The sequence below is a fragment of the Pelodiscus sinensis genome, chromosome 6 (genome assembly GCF_049634645.1).
Source record: "Pelodiscus sinensis isolate JC-2024 chromosome 6, ASM4963464v1, whole genome shotgun sequence".
NCBI classification, from domain to species: domain Eukaryota; kingdom Metazoa; phylum Chordata; order Testudines; family Trionychidae; genus Pelodiscus; species Pelodiscus sinensis.
Genome location: NC_134716.1, coordinates 19,819,791 through 19,837,781, shown reverse-complemented (window position 1 = coordinate 19,837,781; position 17,991 = coordinate 19,819,791). Strand labels below are relative to the sequence as shown.

Genomic DNA, 17,991 nt, shown 5'->3' with positions numbered 1-17,991 from the left:
TTTTCTGTCTTTAGAAGTTGAACCAAAATGTTTCTAAATTAACTTTGAATTTATTCTGTTATACACACACACATAATATTTCAATGTTTTGACACAAAAACATTTGTAAAGGATTGTTTCAATGTTTCAGAAAAAGTATGTCAGAATTTCTGTTTCTCAATAAGTTTGGAAATTTCAACATGTCACAAGTCTCAGAAGGGTAGCTGTGTTAGTCTATCACTTTTAAGGAAAAGAATAGTCCTGTAGCACCTTAGAGACTAACAAATTATATATAACTATATATCATCATGAGCTTTCCTGGGCAAAACCCACTTCTTCAGCTGAGCTTGAGTGGAGGAAAAAAAAGGGTGGAAGGGCTCTCAAAATATATAACAGAAAAAGAAGGAAAGGAGGGAGGAAAAGTACTTGTCAATTGTAGTGTTGATGCTAATGAGGCTAATTGAGTGGGCTGGAAATGTCTCACACTTAGTTTATGTCAATGAGGTGTTGAATGTAAGGAAAGCTGGTTCATAATGGGCCATCCTGTTCATGTCTTTGTTCAGGCCAAGGGAAACAGTGTCAAATTTGCAAATGAAGGTCAATTCTGCACTCTCTCTCTCTCTGTAGCTAGCTTACAAAGGCATTTCACAAGCCAACTTGAGAGAGAGAGAGAGAAAGAGAGAGAGTGTAGAACTGACCTTCATTTGCAAATTTGACACTGTTTCCCTTGGCCTGAACAAAGACATGAACAGGATGGCCCATTATGAACCAGCTCTCCTTACATTCAACACCCCATTGACATCAGAAGCTAAGTATGGGACATTTCCAGCCCACTCAATTAGTCTCATTAACACCAACACTAGGATTACAAGTATTTTTCCTCCCTCCTTTCCCTGTTCTAAATTCTCAGAGTCCCCCTTTTTTCCTCCACTCAAGCTCATCTGACCAAGTGGGATTTGCTCATGAAACTGTATATTTTTGTTAGTCCTTAACGTGCCAGAAGACTATTCATTGTTTTCAACATATCAGAGCTCAGAAAAAGGTTAGTGAAGGGTATGAACACTGGAGGTTCTTATTGAAACTTTAAGCAGGTTTCCCAGCCTTATAGTGCCCGTACCAGGAGCACTGGAAGCTACCTAGAAGCAGGGTAGCCATCACCTCTGCCCCACATTTTTTCCTGCCCTCCCATCCTTAAAGCAGATAAAAAGTAATGGGGCCATAGCCTCTGCTCCTTCCCATTTCAGAGGGCCTGTCCCATACCAGCCCTCACTGCAAAAGAGTAAATGCTCCATGCAAGGCCCAAGAAAAATCTAAAAATAAATATTAAATCTGCACACTCCAGCTGGCAAGGTCTACTCGAGGAGAGAGAAAGAACTGGCAAGAGTAAACTCTGGAAGGCTCCCCTTTCACAGGGGAATGAAATCACTCAGCATCCTAGCGTTACGGTCTCCAGTTTCTGGCAATGTATCACTGCACTGGATGTCTGGGGTTGGTGTAAGAGAATGTCAGGAGAAGAATTATTAGCAATATTTGAGGAAGAAGAATTCTCTTGTAAATGACAGTGATGACATGCAGCTTCTTAAAAAAAAAAAAAGTATATTTCACTATAGATGCCGCTATATGCAAAGCTAGACTGATCAAAATATAGGGTGGTCTGATTGGCTTTGATTTTTCATACCTCTCTGACTAACAAAGAAGTAAAGTACCAAAATGTCATAATAGCATTATAGGCCTTCATTTTCCAAAAGGAAAAGGAAGCCTAAATTTGGATTCCTAAATTCTTACTAGAGACCTTACTAAATGGCCTGACACTCAAAGGACTGAGCATCCACTGACAAAAAATTGTGGCCATAATATCATATAAAAGAACAACAGTCAGTGCACCTCTCTGTTCTTCAGAATCTCAACTTTCTTCTATTTTAGTAAATAAGCAAAAAGTAGTAAATCCACCGCTGTTTGTGAAGAAAATCTAAAAAGAGTGAAAGAAGTATAAGCGTCTTTCACAGAGAGGTCTATGTGAATCTGCAGAAGGCATGGAAAAGTGCTCCATTATTCTCCCACCCAAACAAGGAAAAGCCACGCCCAAGGAGCCCAACAGTGCTGTGGAAATACACAAGCTACTCCAAGAGGAAGCAAAGGAGCCCAGCTGAGCTCAAAAAGCTGCACAATCACATTTTGAAAATCTGCATCATCTCCCATGAGTTGTCTTGTTTTGATAACTGAACTGAGTGGAGCTTATTTAATGGACAGAATTTAGAAGCGTACCAGCATCTTTTCTTCTTGCAGACGAGCCACTGAAAAGAATGAATTACATATCCAAACTGCTGACAATGCAACTTCTGCATAAAAATGCTGCATATTGGCATTGGGATTCCTTTATTAGAAATGCAGCCGAGGGCATAGATCATTTACAAATTGAGTATTGGGGGGTTGTTAGATCTTTGTCTACATTTTAGACTGTAAGAGGTTTGGCAAAAAAAAAAGCTGTGCCTATTTGCATCTTCTACAGAATCAAACTGTTTGGCAGGGCTAAATAAATATTGCCTATTGGCCAAGCAATATTGTGTTGTACACAGTAACCGTCTTGCCACAAACACAAATCATTTGCACAGTGATGTTATGGTGCTGCCGGCTGCGTGTAGGGTTGTATGCGTAACCTAAACCCAGATTTTCACAGATGTCACAGCATGACCTGTAAAACTAACTGCTGAAATGCATGCAGCTGGAAGAGATGGTCGAACAGCCGCAAAGTATGTAAATCAGTAATTAAGGCAATCCAGGACCAGACTGACAGCTGTTGTGATTGTGTGCAAATGATCAGAAACCACTGTCAGTACCATGGAAATACACCACCAGATGTGAGGTGGTATGCAGCAGGGTTTATATCCCTAAACTAAAAAGACACAGATGTGCTAACTGTGGGCGGTGTGTGCTTCTCTGCTCTGTGCCAGTTACATGGAGTTCCCCAGCTGGGAGCCCACACACATTGCTCCAGACACAGGCAATAAACAGCTTCCCACCAACTGGGGCGTCAAGGTTATGAACCCCGGCCGGCTCAGGGCAACCAGCTCACTCCTGAATGCTGAGGCTACTTGGATTGCAGAGCCGTTTACAAGCGCCTAGGGGAAGGCATAGGAATGAGGACAGCTCTGGGTAATCACAAAACACATGGCTGAGTGAGCTGCAGTGCAAAGGGGCTTTCAGATCACATGGAAGCAGTGTAGGCAAGTCAGACAGTGCAAGGTATCACCCCCAGTTATGCCAGCAGCAATTACACAAGCACTGCAGCTGGGCAGGCAGAACTCACACTGGGTGCAGCCAGCCAAGCACAGTGGTTACCCACAGTAAACTCCATCCAAGTGATATACTACACTTCTCCCCAGCTCTTGAGCATTTGCTCATAGGATTTTCATGCTGAACTGGTCTCCGATTACACCTTCTCCCCTTGCAAATGCAGGCTGTGTGTGCCCATCTTCCTGGATACGCAGGGGCTACGTCTAAACTGGCATGATTTTCCGCAAATGCTTTTAACAGAAAAGTTTTCTGTTAAAAGCATTTGCGGAAAAGAGCGTCTAGATTGGCACGGACGCGTTTCCGCAAAAACACTTTTTGCGGAAAAGCGTCTGTGCCAATCTAGATGCGCTTTTCCGCAAAAAAGCCCCGATCGCCATTTTCGCAATCGGGGCTTTTTTGCGCAAAACAAATCTGAGCTGTCTACATTGGCCCTTTTGCACAAAAGCTTTTGCGCAAAAGGACTTTTGCCCGAATGGGAGCAGCATAGTATTTCCGCAAGAAGCACTGATTTCTTACTCGAGATCGTCAGTGTTCTTGCGGAATTTCAAGCGGCCAGTGTAGACAGCTGGCAAGTTTTTCTGCAAAAGCAGCTGCGTTTGCGGAAAAACTTGCCAGTCTAGACACAGCCCTGGTGTTTAAAACACTAATGGCTACTAGAGACAAGTGTGCGTGTCCCTCCCCAGCTTCCGGCAAGTGTGTGCTGATGAGCAGTCTAAAGGGAGAAGTCGCCTAACTCACATGAATTCTCTCTTTATGCTGGACCCTCCAGAGCAGTCTCACCTCAGGCCTGCATGCAGGAATTTCTGGCCGGGGGGTGAGTGCTTCTTTTGTAAGAAAAATTTATACAGCAATAAAGGTTTTATAGAAATCACCTTCTGGGATCATGGTGGGCAGCACAGCCACCATGGCTCCCTGCTCCCTCTGCCTGCGGCTGCTCTACCTGCTCACTAGCACCAGGTGAGTGTGGGTGGAGCTTCCAGCCAGTGGGGCCACACGCGGGCTGCTCCTCAATACAAACCTTTCATGCTGCCACCAGCCCCACATGCTCAACCCCTTCCCCGCTCCCTCCTCCCCCCACACAATACGGCGCTTTCTCATCTCCCTGACATAATGGTTCTCAAACTATTTGGCCCATGGCCCACTTGGCTCAACGCAAACCTTTCATGGTCCACCAGTTGCTAATGGAAACTCGCAGTAAATTACATAATTACGCCTGCACCATTTCGCCAGTGCTGCAGCTAGGGAGAGCAGTTTGATTTAACCAGTAAGAAAGGAAATATTAATTTGAATTATTAAACAGACTAACTTTCTTATGTTACTTTATCAAACTTCATTTTAAATAAAGTAAAGTATTAATTTATGTCCAACACAAAAGGTTCCTGTGTTTTCTTTCTTTATGGCAGGAGTAGGGAACTTTTATTTTCCCTCTGCCCCACAGAAAAATCAGTCTGGTAGCACTTTATAGACTAACAAAACATGTAGATGGTATCATGAGTTTCATCTGAAGAAGTGGGCTGTGCCCGCAAAAGCTCATGATACCATCTACATGTTTTGTTAGTCTATAAAGTGCTACCAGACCATTTGTTGTGTTTTAAGTTTCTTCAGTGTTTGTAGGTTTCACTCCCCCCCCCCCCCTTCAGCAACTCTGTAGTCCTATCTGTAATACCATCCACCTTGAGTGTTCAATTCGCTCTACAACTGATAGCAGCCTCCTCAGGGTGGGTATTGCCTCTATCTTTATGACACAGTTTTTCTATCAAGCCAAAAATGCACTCTTGGACCCTCTCAAAGAATGTGCACACCTCCTGGGTGAAAAAGATTTTGTAAAATGAATTAAAAAAAAAAAGAAAAAAGGAAACTTCTCTTATGGAAGAAGACAGCTGAGACCGGGTACACACAGTCTCAAGAACCAACAACTGTCATGAAGACGACACTGACACAGCCATCCAATTGATCAGGATTCCTTCCTTGTTAGGCAACCTCCAGACTTAGGAGACCCCAAATGAAGGGAACAAAATTCTACTCTATTCTAATACAAGATAACCTCTATTGAGTCCTGTTTATCATTTGAATGACCAGATAAGACAGCTTCACTCTACTGGCAAATGCAATTAAGGGCCAAATGCTGCTCTCATGGGAATAAATTGTTTTTGCACAAGATACTCAAGGGAGAAGGAGAATAGAACTTTTCATTCAACTTTACAGAGCATCAAGCTGGCTGGCCCACAGCATCTTGTCCCTGAGGTCTCCTTGCAGCATCCCCACAGCACAGCCAGGGCCTAAGGAGGCGACCTGGGACCTACAAGGAACAGACTGACCTGTGCTGACATTCCAGAGACACTGTGTGTGAGGTCTCCGTGCCATAGAGTGCAACAATGTGGTTTCCAGTAACTATTTCAATTTTTTTCCTTATTCTCTTTTTTTATTAAATAGTCAATTTAAATTGTTTTTGCTTTTAACCGTATGCAACCATCACTGGGCCAGGGAAGCAGTCAATGTGAAGAGAGCACCCTGGAGTGGAGTCACTCTAGCCCCTGCCCTTAGTCACCACAACAAGGTTGGGGGGCAAGCTCTCAGGAATCCTGGGGCCAGCTTTGGGGTCACGAGGACTCTGCTACACAGGAGAGTGGAAGGGGAGCCCTAGAGGCCAGGGAGGCCTCTGGGTAAAGGATGTAGGAGTGGGGATTCGGATCCTTTCACTAGTCCATTTCAGCGGGCTAGAATAGAAGCCAGGAAATTTCCCCTGAATAGCAGGACCATTCCTCCTGCTTACATATACACCAGCTCTAAAACAATTCATAAATACTGTTTATAATTAACTGGTCGATGCTTGGGCAGATGTGAAGTACTAGATGGCTGCTCAGCATCATTACAATTTTTAGAAAATATGGGGAAGCTAAATGGGATCCAATCTCCCACCAATTCACTCATTATACTAGATATCAACTGAGATGTTTTTCCTATCCTCTGAAAGTGCTAACAAAATTGAACATGAATACTGGGAGCTTTAAAAATGTCCTTTTGACTCCCCCTGGTGGTTAAAGAGAAACCATATCCTCCCTATGGCCCGATAAGTACAAGACAGGTATTCTGCTGCCAGCTTCATTGCTCTCTGGGTCAGCTCCCAGCTGTCTGCCGACAGCACCAGTTCACTGTGAGCCTGCTCCTGCAACAACCAAGTCAATTATGGCATGCTCAGAGCAGCAACTGTCTGTGCCTTTGCATTTGGTGCCTGTGACTGCTTTGCTTTTAACACTGCAGCTCTGCTTCTCTAGCAGCAGCAGGATATTGGTGACGCCATGCAGGAGTCTCTATTACTACTACTAGGTCAGCTTGTGGCATAAGGGGCCCAAACCCTAGAACACACAGTGATTTGGCCATTTCCATGCAGTCCAAATCCCCAATTTGGCCATTTCTATGCAGAAATAGATGTTTCTGTCAATCAGTGGATGAGTCACCTAGGGTTTACTGTGGTACCCGTACCCCAACGAACTGATCATTCTCATGCACTCCCAATGCATAAACAGCCCAGTCACTCTCCTCCCTTAGAAGAGGATGGGTAGACCAGTGTTTCTCAACCAATGGTACGAGTACCCTTAGGGGTACTCAAGAGAAGTCTGGGAGGTACACCAACACAACCTAAATTTGGAGAAAACTGAATTTTTGTTTTAAGTTTTACAGCACTTTATTATTTTTGTACTTTTCACACCCAAAAATGTCATTGCATGCCCGGATATGATTAAGTTGTTTAAACAAATGTGTTGCAATGGTAGCAAAAATTTATATGCGTCTGAAAACTGTAGGTACTGGGGGTACTTATAATTATTTTTTTTAAAGGGGGTACTTTATTTAAAAAAAAAGGTTGAGAAACACTGGGGTAGACCTATTATGAGGAAGTGATGATGTTTCACCCTGTAACTTTGAGTGTACCTTTTTATAACCAGTGTATGTTTGAGAGTAAGGTTGGACTTAGGAGTAAATCTAGACATGTTCAAAAGTCCCTAATTGGTACCCTTGACCCACTCATGTTGTCCTCTAGGCTATTTATTGTTTATCACAGAATAAAGCATTGGGCAAATGTATTAGCACTGGACGTGCAGCATTTTTATAGAACACTGTGCAGAAACATCACAAATTTCAGTCTCTAGAGTCCTGCTTAAAACTATAGACAGGTGTATTCTGCGATAGCTACATACACCAGATGTTATATTACAGAAAGTGAATGCTTGGTAATGTTAGTTGCAATCCATGTGTATTCTGCATTGTGGTGACGATGCTTATCCCTTTTGGTGGAGGGGATGCAAGAACAACTTTCTGGTGTTGAGGAAACAATGAGAGATGAGTGAAATTTTAAAGATGAGCAAACCCGGGCTGTGCAATATTCATGACAGTTCTGCAAGGCTTTGGACATGAAAGGCCTGATTATCAAAGAGTAAGATGCACAAAAATACATGCAGAAGTGTATCTACAACCACCAGCCAGCAGTCTGGCAAGAATAGTTTGTGGCTTACTAACTCCATCTCTATTTGTTCAAGTATCAGAGGGGTAGGCGTATTAGTCTGAATATGCATAAACGAGAAGTGTTGTGACGAAGTGGGTCTTTACCCATGAAAGCTTGTGCTCCAATAAATCTGTTAATCTATAAGGTGCCACAGGACTTCTCATTGCTTATTTGTTCAGTTAAGCAACATGCCCAAGAGGGACTGAGTGCACAGTTACAGGTTCAAATTTAATTCTAAAAAAGATACAGGAAAGCTGACATACTTATTGGCAGGGGTGTTAGAACAATGTTTACAGTGAGGGTGCTGACAGCTCTTGAACCACATTATAAAACCCACATATAATGGAAACCATTTCAAGCCAGGGGATGCTGCAGCACCCCATGCACACCTACTTCTACCACTTGTTCTTTGGTCACCACAAACCTCAGTAAGTGAGACCGTTGCTTATTACTGTGTAAATGCTAATAGCTAATTTGCCTAATCATTACACTTTATCTTAGTTAAGCTACAAGCTTGCTGCATACCTCATTAAACTGAGGAGTAGGCAAGCAACTGCCTTCTGCACAGATAACTCCACAAGCGAGCAAGAAGCAAAAGGGTTGTTGGAGTGAACAGACCTTTCTCCCTCAGAGCCAAATACACAGTCTTAAATCACATACCGGATTCATTTCTGGATGTTTATCACTCAATTCCTGCAAGTTAACGCATTGCCAACAAAAGTAAACATACCACAGAACTAGGGTTACCAGGCAGTCATAAAAAAAATACTGGACACGCTTCATGGGAGGAGGCGAGGAGGGACCAGCCAGGAGGGAGGGGGAGGGGGCTGACAGGAAGCAGGGCTGGTCGGTGGGGGTCAGGCGGAACAGGGATGGCCACGGGATATCGGGGGCGGCCAGCAGTGTCGGAGCTGGCCGAGGGAGCTCAGGAGGAGGAGGAGAGGAGAATTGGCCACCGGAAGCAGGGCTGGCGGGGGGCATAGAGGGGTTGGCGGGGGAAGATCCAGAGCAGGAACCAACTAGCGGGAGGCAGAGCTGGTGGCGGGTGCAGGAGAGGGATTGGCCGGGGAAGACTGGGAGGAGAAGTTGGGGAGAATCAAACAACCAGCTGGCTAGGAGGGGGCGGGGGAGAAAATCAGCAGGCAGGGAACAAGACTGACCCAGGCTGTGCAGATCTCAGTGTGTTCCCGTCCCACCCGAGTCAGTCTGGCTGCGGCTCCACCACGCGCTTGACCAGTGCGCAGGAGCATGGACCAGATTGCCCCTCCTCCTCCTCACATGCAACCAGGGCTCCCAGCGCCAATTGTGACCCACCTCCCAGTCACTCCCTCCACCCCCGCCAGGCTTCTGTCCGGCACCCAGCCAGAAAACCAGGAAATACCAGACATTGCACATGTCCAGTATTTTCTGGATTTTTTTACTGGACAGAGGGCCCAAAAACCGCACACCTGGCAACCCTACACAGAACAGAATGTGGAACAGATTTTCTCAAAATAGTCCCAAATCCAGTAAGACACTCGTCTGCTTGGCTGAAAGTAGTAGTTTCATTGACTTCAGGGCTTGACTTACATGCTGACAACAAATATGAGTGCACCTTAAGTACTTGCTCTGTTGGGGGAAAAATGCTCAACATCTTTTCTAGCAGAGTGCCCCAAGGATCAGTTCTAGGGCTGGTTTTGTTCAACATCTTTATTAATGACTTGGATGAGGGGATGGATTGCACCCTCAGCAAGTCTGTGAATGACACTAAAGTAGGCGGCGTGGTAGATACGCTGGAGGGCAGGGGGGTCCAGAGTGACCTGGACAGATTAAAGGATTGGGCCAAAAGAAATCTGATGAGGTTCAACAAGGACAAGTGTAGAATTCTGCACTTGGGACGGAAGAATCCCAAGCATGGTTACAGGCTGGGGCCTGAATGGCTAAGTAGCAGTTCTGCAGAAAAACCTGGGAATTACAATTACAGTGGATGAGAAGCTGGATATGAGTCAACAGTGTGCCTTTGTAGCCAAGAAGGCTAATGGCATATTAGGTTGCATTAGGAGGAGCATTGCCAGCAGATCCAGAGATGTGATTATTCCCCTTTGTTTGGCTCTAGTGAGGCCACATCTGGAGTAGTGTGGCCAGTTCTGGGACCCCCACTACAAAAAGGATGTGGATGTATTGGAGAGGGTCCAGTGGAGGGCAACCAAAATGATTAGGGGGCTGGAGCATATGACCTATGAGGAGAGGCTGAGGGAGTTGGGTCTGTTTAGTCTGCAGAAGCGAAGAGTGAGGGGGGATTTGATAGCAGCCTTCAACTTCCTGAAGGGAGGTTCCAAAGAGGCTGGAGAAAGGCTGTTCTCAGTAGTGACAGATGGCAGAACAAGGAACAATGGTCTCAAGTTGCGGTGGGAGAGGTCCAGGTTGGATATTAGGAAAAACTGTTTCACTAGGAGAGTGGTGAAGCACTGGAATGGGTTACCTAGGGAGGTGGTGAAATCTCCAACCCTACAGGTATTTAAGTCTCAGCTTGACAAAGCCCTGGCTGGGTTGATTTCGTTGGGATTGGTCCTGCTTTGGGCAGGGGGCTGGACTTGATGACCTCCTGAGGTCTCTTCCAGCCCTATGGTTCTATGATCTTGCTAGATCCAATCCACAGAGCAAGAAGCTTAGCTCCATCACCACATCCAAGTACAATATGAGTCTGAGAGCAACACCCATTATGTGAAGTCACAGATACATTTCCCAAAGCCAAATGTGCAGTTATCAAGACAGTTTTTAAAAAGTAGAGCTAGAAAGATGAAAATGAACACAGAGGTGCTTATATTATGAGCTTGATACAAGTATCTGGAAAAGTAGGTTAGATTAATATAAATTATATTAGATTTTAAATATTATGTTTGTACAGCATCTAGCATATTGGGCCCAACCTTTAAAGTGTTTACCACAATAGACATGTTAAAAAAATTAAATTGTAGATAGAATAAACCATGAGCAGTAATAATAAAGAAGGAAATTTTGCAAAAGAAAAAAAAAAGCTATTTATTGTCATAGTTAAAATATAAAGTGTTTGCGCATAATTCTTTTAACCTACAAGCCTAAACAAGTTGGAACATAGAATAATCTCAGGAAAACATCCATGTAAGTGTATGAAATATGGTATTTTTATTTCTCCTTATTTATTATTCAGAGCTCTCCTTTGCCTTGAGGGAAAGTTAGACCCATTTTATAGTTTTATGGCAACTCATAGACTCCTAGACTTTAAGGTCAGAAGGGACCATTATGATCATCTAGTCTGACCCCCTGCACAGTGCAGGCTACAAAATCTCACCCACCCCTCTTAGAATAATCCTCTCACCTATATCTCAGATATTGAAGCCTTCAAATACTTTGAAGACCCCAAGATGCAGAGAATCCTCTAGCTGTGATCTGTATCCCATGCTACAGAGGAAGGCAAAAAACCTCCAGGGCCTCTGCCAATCTACCCTGGAGGAAAATTCCTTCCCGACCCCAAATATGGCGATCAGCTAAACCCTGAGCATGTGGGCAAGACTCATCAGCCAGGCACCCAGAAAGTTCTCTATAGTAACTCCTATCATCCCTCCATTGACCTATTTCCCACTGATAATGAATGGTCAATTAGCTACCAAGATCATGTTATCTCATCAAACCATCCCCTTCATAAACCCATCTAGTTTAATCTTGAAACCAGACAGATCTTTTGCCCCCACTACTTCCCTTGGCAGGCCATTCCAGAACCTCACTCCTCTAATGGTTAGAAACCTTCGTCTAATCTCAAGTCTAAACTTCCTACTAGCCATCTTATATCCATTTGTTCTTGTGTCCACATTGGTATTAAACTTAAATAATTCCTCTCCCTCCCTGGTATTTATCCCTCTAATATATTTAAAAAGTGCAATCATGTCCCCCCTCAGCCTTCTTTTGGTTAAAGTAAACAAGCCAAGCTCCTTGAGTTTCCTTTCATAAGACAGGTTTTCCATTCCTTGGATCATCCTAGTGGCCCTTCTTTGTACCTGTTCCAGTTTGAATTCATCCTTCTTAAACATGGGAGACCAGAACTGCACACAGTATTCCTTGTATAATGGCACTAACACCTCCTTATCCCTACTGGAAATACCTCGCCTAATACATCCCAAGATCGTATTAGCCTTTTTCACAGCCATGTCACAATGGCGGCTCATAGTCCTTCTATAATCAACCAGGACTCCGAGGTCCTTCTCCTCCTCCGTTACTTCCAACTGATGTGTCCATAGCTTATAACTAAAATTCTTGTTATTAATCCCTAAATGCATAACCTTACACTTCTCACTATTAAATTTAATCCTATTGCTATCACTCCAATTTACAAGATCATCCAGATCTTCCTGTATGATATCCTGATCCTTTTCTGAACTGGCAATAGCTCAACTATAGGAACTGAGCAAAAGTCAAAAAGACTGACTGTTTTAATTTATAATCTTATTCTTTTGTCTGCAGATTTCAGAGGATGGGTCCTATAGAAAAGGAGATCTGGTTATTTCTTTCTGGACCAATGCTGTGAAAAACCATAATTGGATAACTGAGATTTAGAAAAATCACTAATGAACAGTGGGTTTTTTTAAATATCTGCTCCATTTCTACAGTTTTCTTCCTGAATATTATCTGGAACATGCAATTTTTTAGAAGCATTATCACTTTTCACAACAGGAAATCAAAGACCTGTAACAATAATACCAGTCCCTCAAAATGGCACCAGCCCAGGGGTAGGCAATACCTTGAGACAGGGGGCCACTTCAGAAATTTTTGAAGTGGCCCCAGGCAGAAGGGGTGGAGCCATGACACTTCCATGCTTCCCCATCCACAGACCAGGATGGCCTGGGGGTGAGGGGAGCACATGAAGTCTCCCCCCATCGCTCCCCAGAGAAAACCACCAGCTGTTCTTAACAGCTGGAAGTTCCCTCTAGGCTCCTAAGCCCCTAGCATCAGGAAGAGACTTTGCACATTCCCCCCACCCCCAAGTCAATCATGACCTGGGGGCAGAGGGAGCATGGAAAGTCTCTCATTCCCTTGCCCACTCCCTGCAAGGGGGTACTGTGCATAGAGTCAACCGCCAGCTGAGCAGCAGCCGGTGGTTGACTCTAAATAATCACGTGCCCTTGGCAGGGTGGGAATTCACTTCATGCACTCCCCGTATCCCCAGGTCTATCAGGGTCTGGGGAGGGTAGAAGTGCGGGGTCTTCTCCCGCCCTGCCCCCATCCTGCAAGGGGCACACGGCACTTACAATCAGCCTGTAGAGGCTTTTTTGCCCACCCCCTGCTCGAGCCCAACAGTTTAAAGCTCTCTTATTGGAGGCACGTTTCAATTGCATACAAGGAAGTTTAGAAATACTGAAAAATGTAGACGTGACTTTACAATATAAAACAAAGTCTCAGAGGGGTAGCTGTGTTAGTCTATAACTTTAAAAACAACAAGTAGACCTGTGGCACCTTAGAGGCTAACAAAAATATATAGGTAGTATCCTGAGCTTCATCTGAAGAAGTGGGTTTTTCCCACAAAGCTCAGGATACCATCTACAGTTTTGTTAGTCTGTAAGGTGACACAGGACTGCTTCTTGAACATAAAACAATTGATAAATAATAGAATAATACAGTCACGCTGGATACACATGGAAAACTGACATCCTGTCTATGTTAATAAGACTATTTAGAAAAGATTGAAATCCAAACATCTCTTTCCTTTACTCAGCTCTCCTTCCCCTCCCCCCCATACCCAGCCCTGTGAAGTCTTAGCAACAGGCAGTTCCCTATCACTCAAGGCCAACCCACAACATTTTGGCACCTGAGGCGGGGAGCTCAAATGACGCCCCCATGCCTCCTCCTCTTCTCCTGCCTGCTTTGTCTCTTGTACCCTCCTTCCTCCAGCACAGCACTCCACCATCTCTGTGCATCTAGGGCAGAGAGAATACACACGCACCAGCAGCAGACCCAATTTTCTACACTCTGGGTCCTAGTGGCGCCCCACCCACAGTCTGCCTCATGCTAAGGCCAGCCCTGCTACCACTTGCAGGCACGCAGACGCAGGGAATTTAACATCGCTGCTGCCAGCCCGGCCAGCTCTTACATACCCGCAGGAGCACAGCTGGCAAATGCACTTCTTGGTGGGCAGGGCCTTGGGCGGAGTCACGGGAGGAGACATCCTTGCTACGGGATGGAGCTAGATCCGCCGTCTCTCGCCCCCGCGGAAGCTCTGGGACGGAGAGTTTGACCAGCAGCCCTTCCGCAGGCGTGTTTCGGAGAAAGTTCCTATAAGGGACAGGGGTAGCCCCGGCCGGGAGCCGGAATCGCCGCAGCAGGTGAGAACGGCACTAAGGCAACTACATAGCACAGCTGATCCGCTTCCCGCCCCCCCAGCTCCGTCTCGTGCTGCTCCTCCCGCCCTAAGCAGCGCTGCTGGCTCCGGGGGCTGCAGCCTCGCGAGGCGATCACCCGGGAGCCTTTGTGAGGTCACACGGGCGAGCTAGCGCCGCTGTGTGCAGGCCCTGGGCCGGAGGCATTTAATGCGCTGGGCTGGGGTAAGCGGGTCGGGGCTGGAGTGGCACTTAGACCGGACACTCGAGCCTGGCCTGCTGGAATTAGAACTATTGCCGGGAGCTGGGGGGAGGCGGGGGGGACACGCACACTTGTCTCTAGTAGCCACTAGTGTTTTAAACACCACTTGTTCTCGACAGCGATACACATGGGATCACTAGCGCTCCCGTCCCGCCCGCGGGTGGAGCAGGCGTGCTGCATAAGAATGGCCTGTCCGCCTCCGGAGCGGGGAATTCGAAGTGAAAACTGGGGGGGGGGGGGGGGTACGCACAGCCTCTGTCATTACCCCTTTCGCTTGTTTACGGGAAGGAAGTTGCAGAGGCTGGTTGTGAACACGGTCCGCCTGTGCCGGGTCTTCTCTGGGTCATTCTTGAAGGACTTACCTCAGCCTCTAGGAGGGAGCCCTGCAGTAGTAGTTTTCTAGGTGAGATTAACTCAAAAGCTTCAAAAAGCTTGTGACCTTTTTAACATCTGATAGCATTTTGAACAGGAGGTGGTGTATTAACCGTAGCTGATCTGGCCCCGTTGCACCCAGTCAGCCTGCATTTCCTCTGGATGTTCACCAGTCCTTCCTAAACTTTAGCTACCCTTGTTCAGCCCTTGGCAGAATCCAGCAGGAAAAGGAGCTAAAGGGAAAATTAGACAGTGTGCCTCGCTTTGGTAGCTAGAGGAAAAATTAGACCGTGTGCCTCTCTTTGATAGCTAGAGGGCTTCTTTAAAAATAAAGTGTTAGAAAAACAGATACCATATTCTTCGGTCCTGAATTATTCATACTGATATTAGGTACTTGGATGTTTCTTCTCAAAGATGGATATGTAGCAATAGAGATACACAGCAACTGAAAATACAAGTGTTTATTTGGCATGGAAGAGAAATGTAAAAACACTGAGTCTCACATTATTTGATTTTATGAAAAATGGTTAAAAGTTAAGCATTTGAAAACTAAAGCATGGGATTAAATAAAAATGCATCAATAAAATATGAACTGACATCTACTGCTGATTATTTGAAGAAAGTGCCATGGCTTTGCCTTACTGAAAAAACTGCAATATTGATATTACAATACTGGAGGAGCCATTATCTTTGAAAAATCATGGAAGACAGAAGAAATTCCAGAAGAGGGCAAATATAGTGCTCATCTATAAAAAGGAAATTAACAACAATGCAGGAAGCTACAGACCAGTCAATTTATCTTCTGTGCTAGGAATGCAAATGGATTCCTTAATTATGTGTTCTATTATCTAACATCTGAAATAAGGTGGTAATAGCCAGCATGGATTTGTACAGAACAACTGTCAAACCAATCTGATAGCTTTCTTTGATAACAAGGGGAAAGCGGTAGCTGTGATACACCTAGACTTTGATAAAGCATTTGATACAGTCTTATCTGATCTTATTAAAAAAAACTAGGGAAATACAAACTAGACAGGGCTACTATAAGGTGAGCGCAAAGCTGGTTGGATAACAGTTCTCAGAGTATTTCTCAATGGGTCACAGGCATGCTAGAAGGGGTAGAACAGTTCTGTTTAATGTCCTCAACAACGATTTAGATATTGGCATAGAAAGTACACTTAGGCTACGTCTAGATTGCATCCCTTTTACGAAAAAGGGATGCAAATTAGATGTATCGCAATTACTAATGAAGTGGGGATTTAAATCTCCCCCACTTCATTAGCATACAAATGGCTGCCGCTTTTTTTCGGCACAGAGCTTTGCCGGAAAAAAGCGCCAGTCTAGACACAGATCTTTCGGAAAATAAAGCCTTTTCCGAAAGATCCCTTATCCCTTATTTTAAGAGGGATAAGGGATCTTTCGGAAAAGGCTTTATTTTCCCGAAAGATCCACGCCTAGACTGGTGCTTTTTTCCAGCAAAGCTCTGTGCCGAAAAAAAGCGGCAGCCATTTGTATGCTAATGAAGTGGGGGAGATTTAAATCCCCACTTCATTAGCAATTGCAATACATCTAATTTGCATCCCTTTTACAAAAAAGGGATGCAATCTAGACGTAGCCTTAAAGTTTGCAGATGATCCCAAGATGGGAGGGGTTTCAAATGTTTTAGTGAATAGGGTCGTAATTCAAAATGCTCTGAGGTAAAAAGGATGAAGTTCAATAAAGAGAAATATAAAGTACTCCACTGAGGAAGGATCAGTCAGTTTCATAGATACAAATAGGAAGGGACTGTCTAGGAAGGAGTACTGCAGAAAGGCCTCAATTGGAGTATTGTGACCAGTTCTGGGAACCACATTGCAAGAAAGATGTGGAGAAAATGGAGAAGGTCCAGAGAAGAGTAACAAGAATGATTAAAGGTCAAGAGAACATAAGCTAGGAGGGAAGATTGAAATAATTGGGCTTGTTTAAGTTTGGAAAGGAGAAGACTGAGAAGGGACATGCTAGTGATTTTCAAGTACCTAATCAGGGTGTTACAATGAGAAGGGAGAAAAATTGTTCTCCTTGGCCTCTGATGACAGGACAAGAAGCGATGGGCTTAAACTGCAGCAAGGGAGGTTTAGGTTGAACTTCCTGTCAGGGTGGTTAAACACTAGAATAAGTTGCCTAGGGAGGTTGTGGAATCCCCATCTCTGGAGATATTTAAGAGCAAGCTAGATAGATGTTTATCAGGGATGGTCTAGACTAGGGGTACTCAACATGTGGCCCGCAGGCTACATATGGCCCGCGGTGCAGTTTGGGTTTACAGAAGGCTCAACCGGTGTCCCATGAGTGGGATCCTTTGCACATGACCTCCGCTGGGAACGTGCTTCACAACGGCAAAGTGTCTCCCAGGCGGGGTGAGCATTGAAAGACGCAAGCCAAAGGGCTGGATAGAACAGACAGGTACAGGGTGTAGGTGCTTTTAGCCCACAGGGAGGAGGTGCTGGGAGTGCCAGGGCATTGTGGGAAGTGCTTTGTACTCATGCCTATCAGTGTGAAAAGCTATTTGCACGTATAGGCAACCACACTTAAGTTGCAGTCCTCAGCATCTGCTGAGAATATCATTGAAACTCCTGGGGCTTCCAAAGTTGAGTAGCCCTGGTCTAGACGGTGCATGGTCCTGCCGTGAAGGCGGAGGACTGAACTCAATGACCTCTCAAGGTCCCTTCCAGTTCTAGTGTTCTATTATTCCATAGAACAGATGTTGCTGGACCAGACTCTCCTAGATTTGGGAGGTTCATCCTGTATTATATTTAGGGATGTCAGTCAAAAGTTGGTTAAAATGGTAACCGGGTAACCACTGAAAATCTTAGCTGTTACATATGCTGAATGTAGCTTAAGTAAGCTTCATACTGTAGAGTGGGCAGCAAAGCTTCTCTGGCAGCAGGGCTACCAGTCCCTTTCCCCAGGAGGCAGCTTCCCTGCTGCAGCGAAGCCACCGCCCCAGGAGCTGTACCAGCAGAAGCTGTTGGCTCCATTACTGGAGAGAGGACTTCAGAGTTGAAAAGATAACATTAACTGATAAGAATCAGCTTACTAGTTAACTGGTTAGTTGGTTAAACTCTAAGGCTATGTCTACACTGCAGGCTTTTTGTGCAAGAACGGCTGTTCTTGTGCAAAAACTCACGGCATGTCTACACTGCACATGCATTCTTGCGCAAGTAAATTTACAGTAAAATGTTGGAAAAGAGGGCTGCTTGCACAAGAGTTAGTCCTCTCCT

General features: G+C 44.9%; 1 protein-coding gene across 1 annotated transcript in view; it reads right to left on the bottom strand.

The window, feature by feature from the left end:
• Nucleotides 1-14,119, bottom strand: part of SAXO1 (stabilizer of axonemal microtubules 1) — a 75,711-nt gene extending 61,592 nt beyond the window's left edge. Inside the window, exon 1 of the mRNA XM_006129989.4 lies at nt 13,879-14,119. Within this exon, the coding sequence (XP_006130051.1) occupies nt 13,879-13,949 (71 nt within the window). The 5' untranslated portion in view covers nt 13,950-14,119. The remainder of the gene's footprint in view (nt 1-13,878) is intronic.
• Between the last annotated feature and the right edge of the window lie 3,872 nt (nt 14,120-17,991).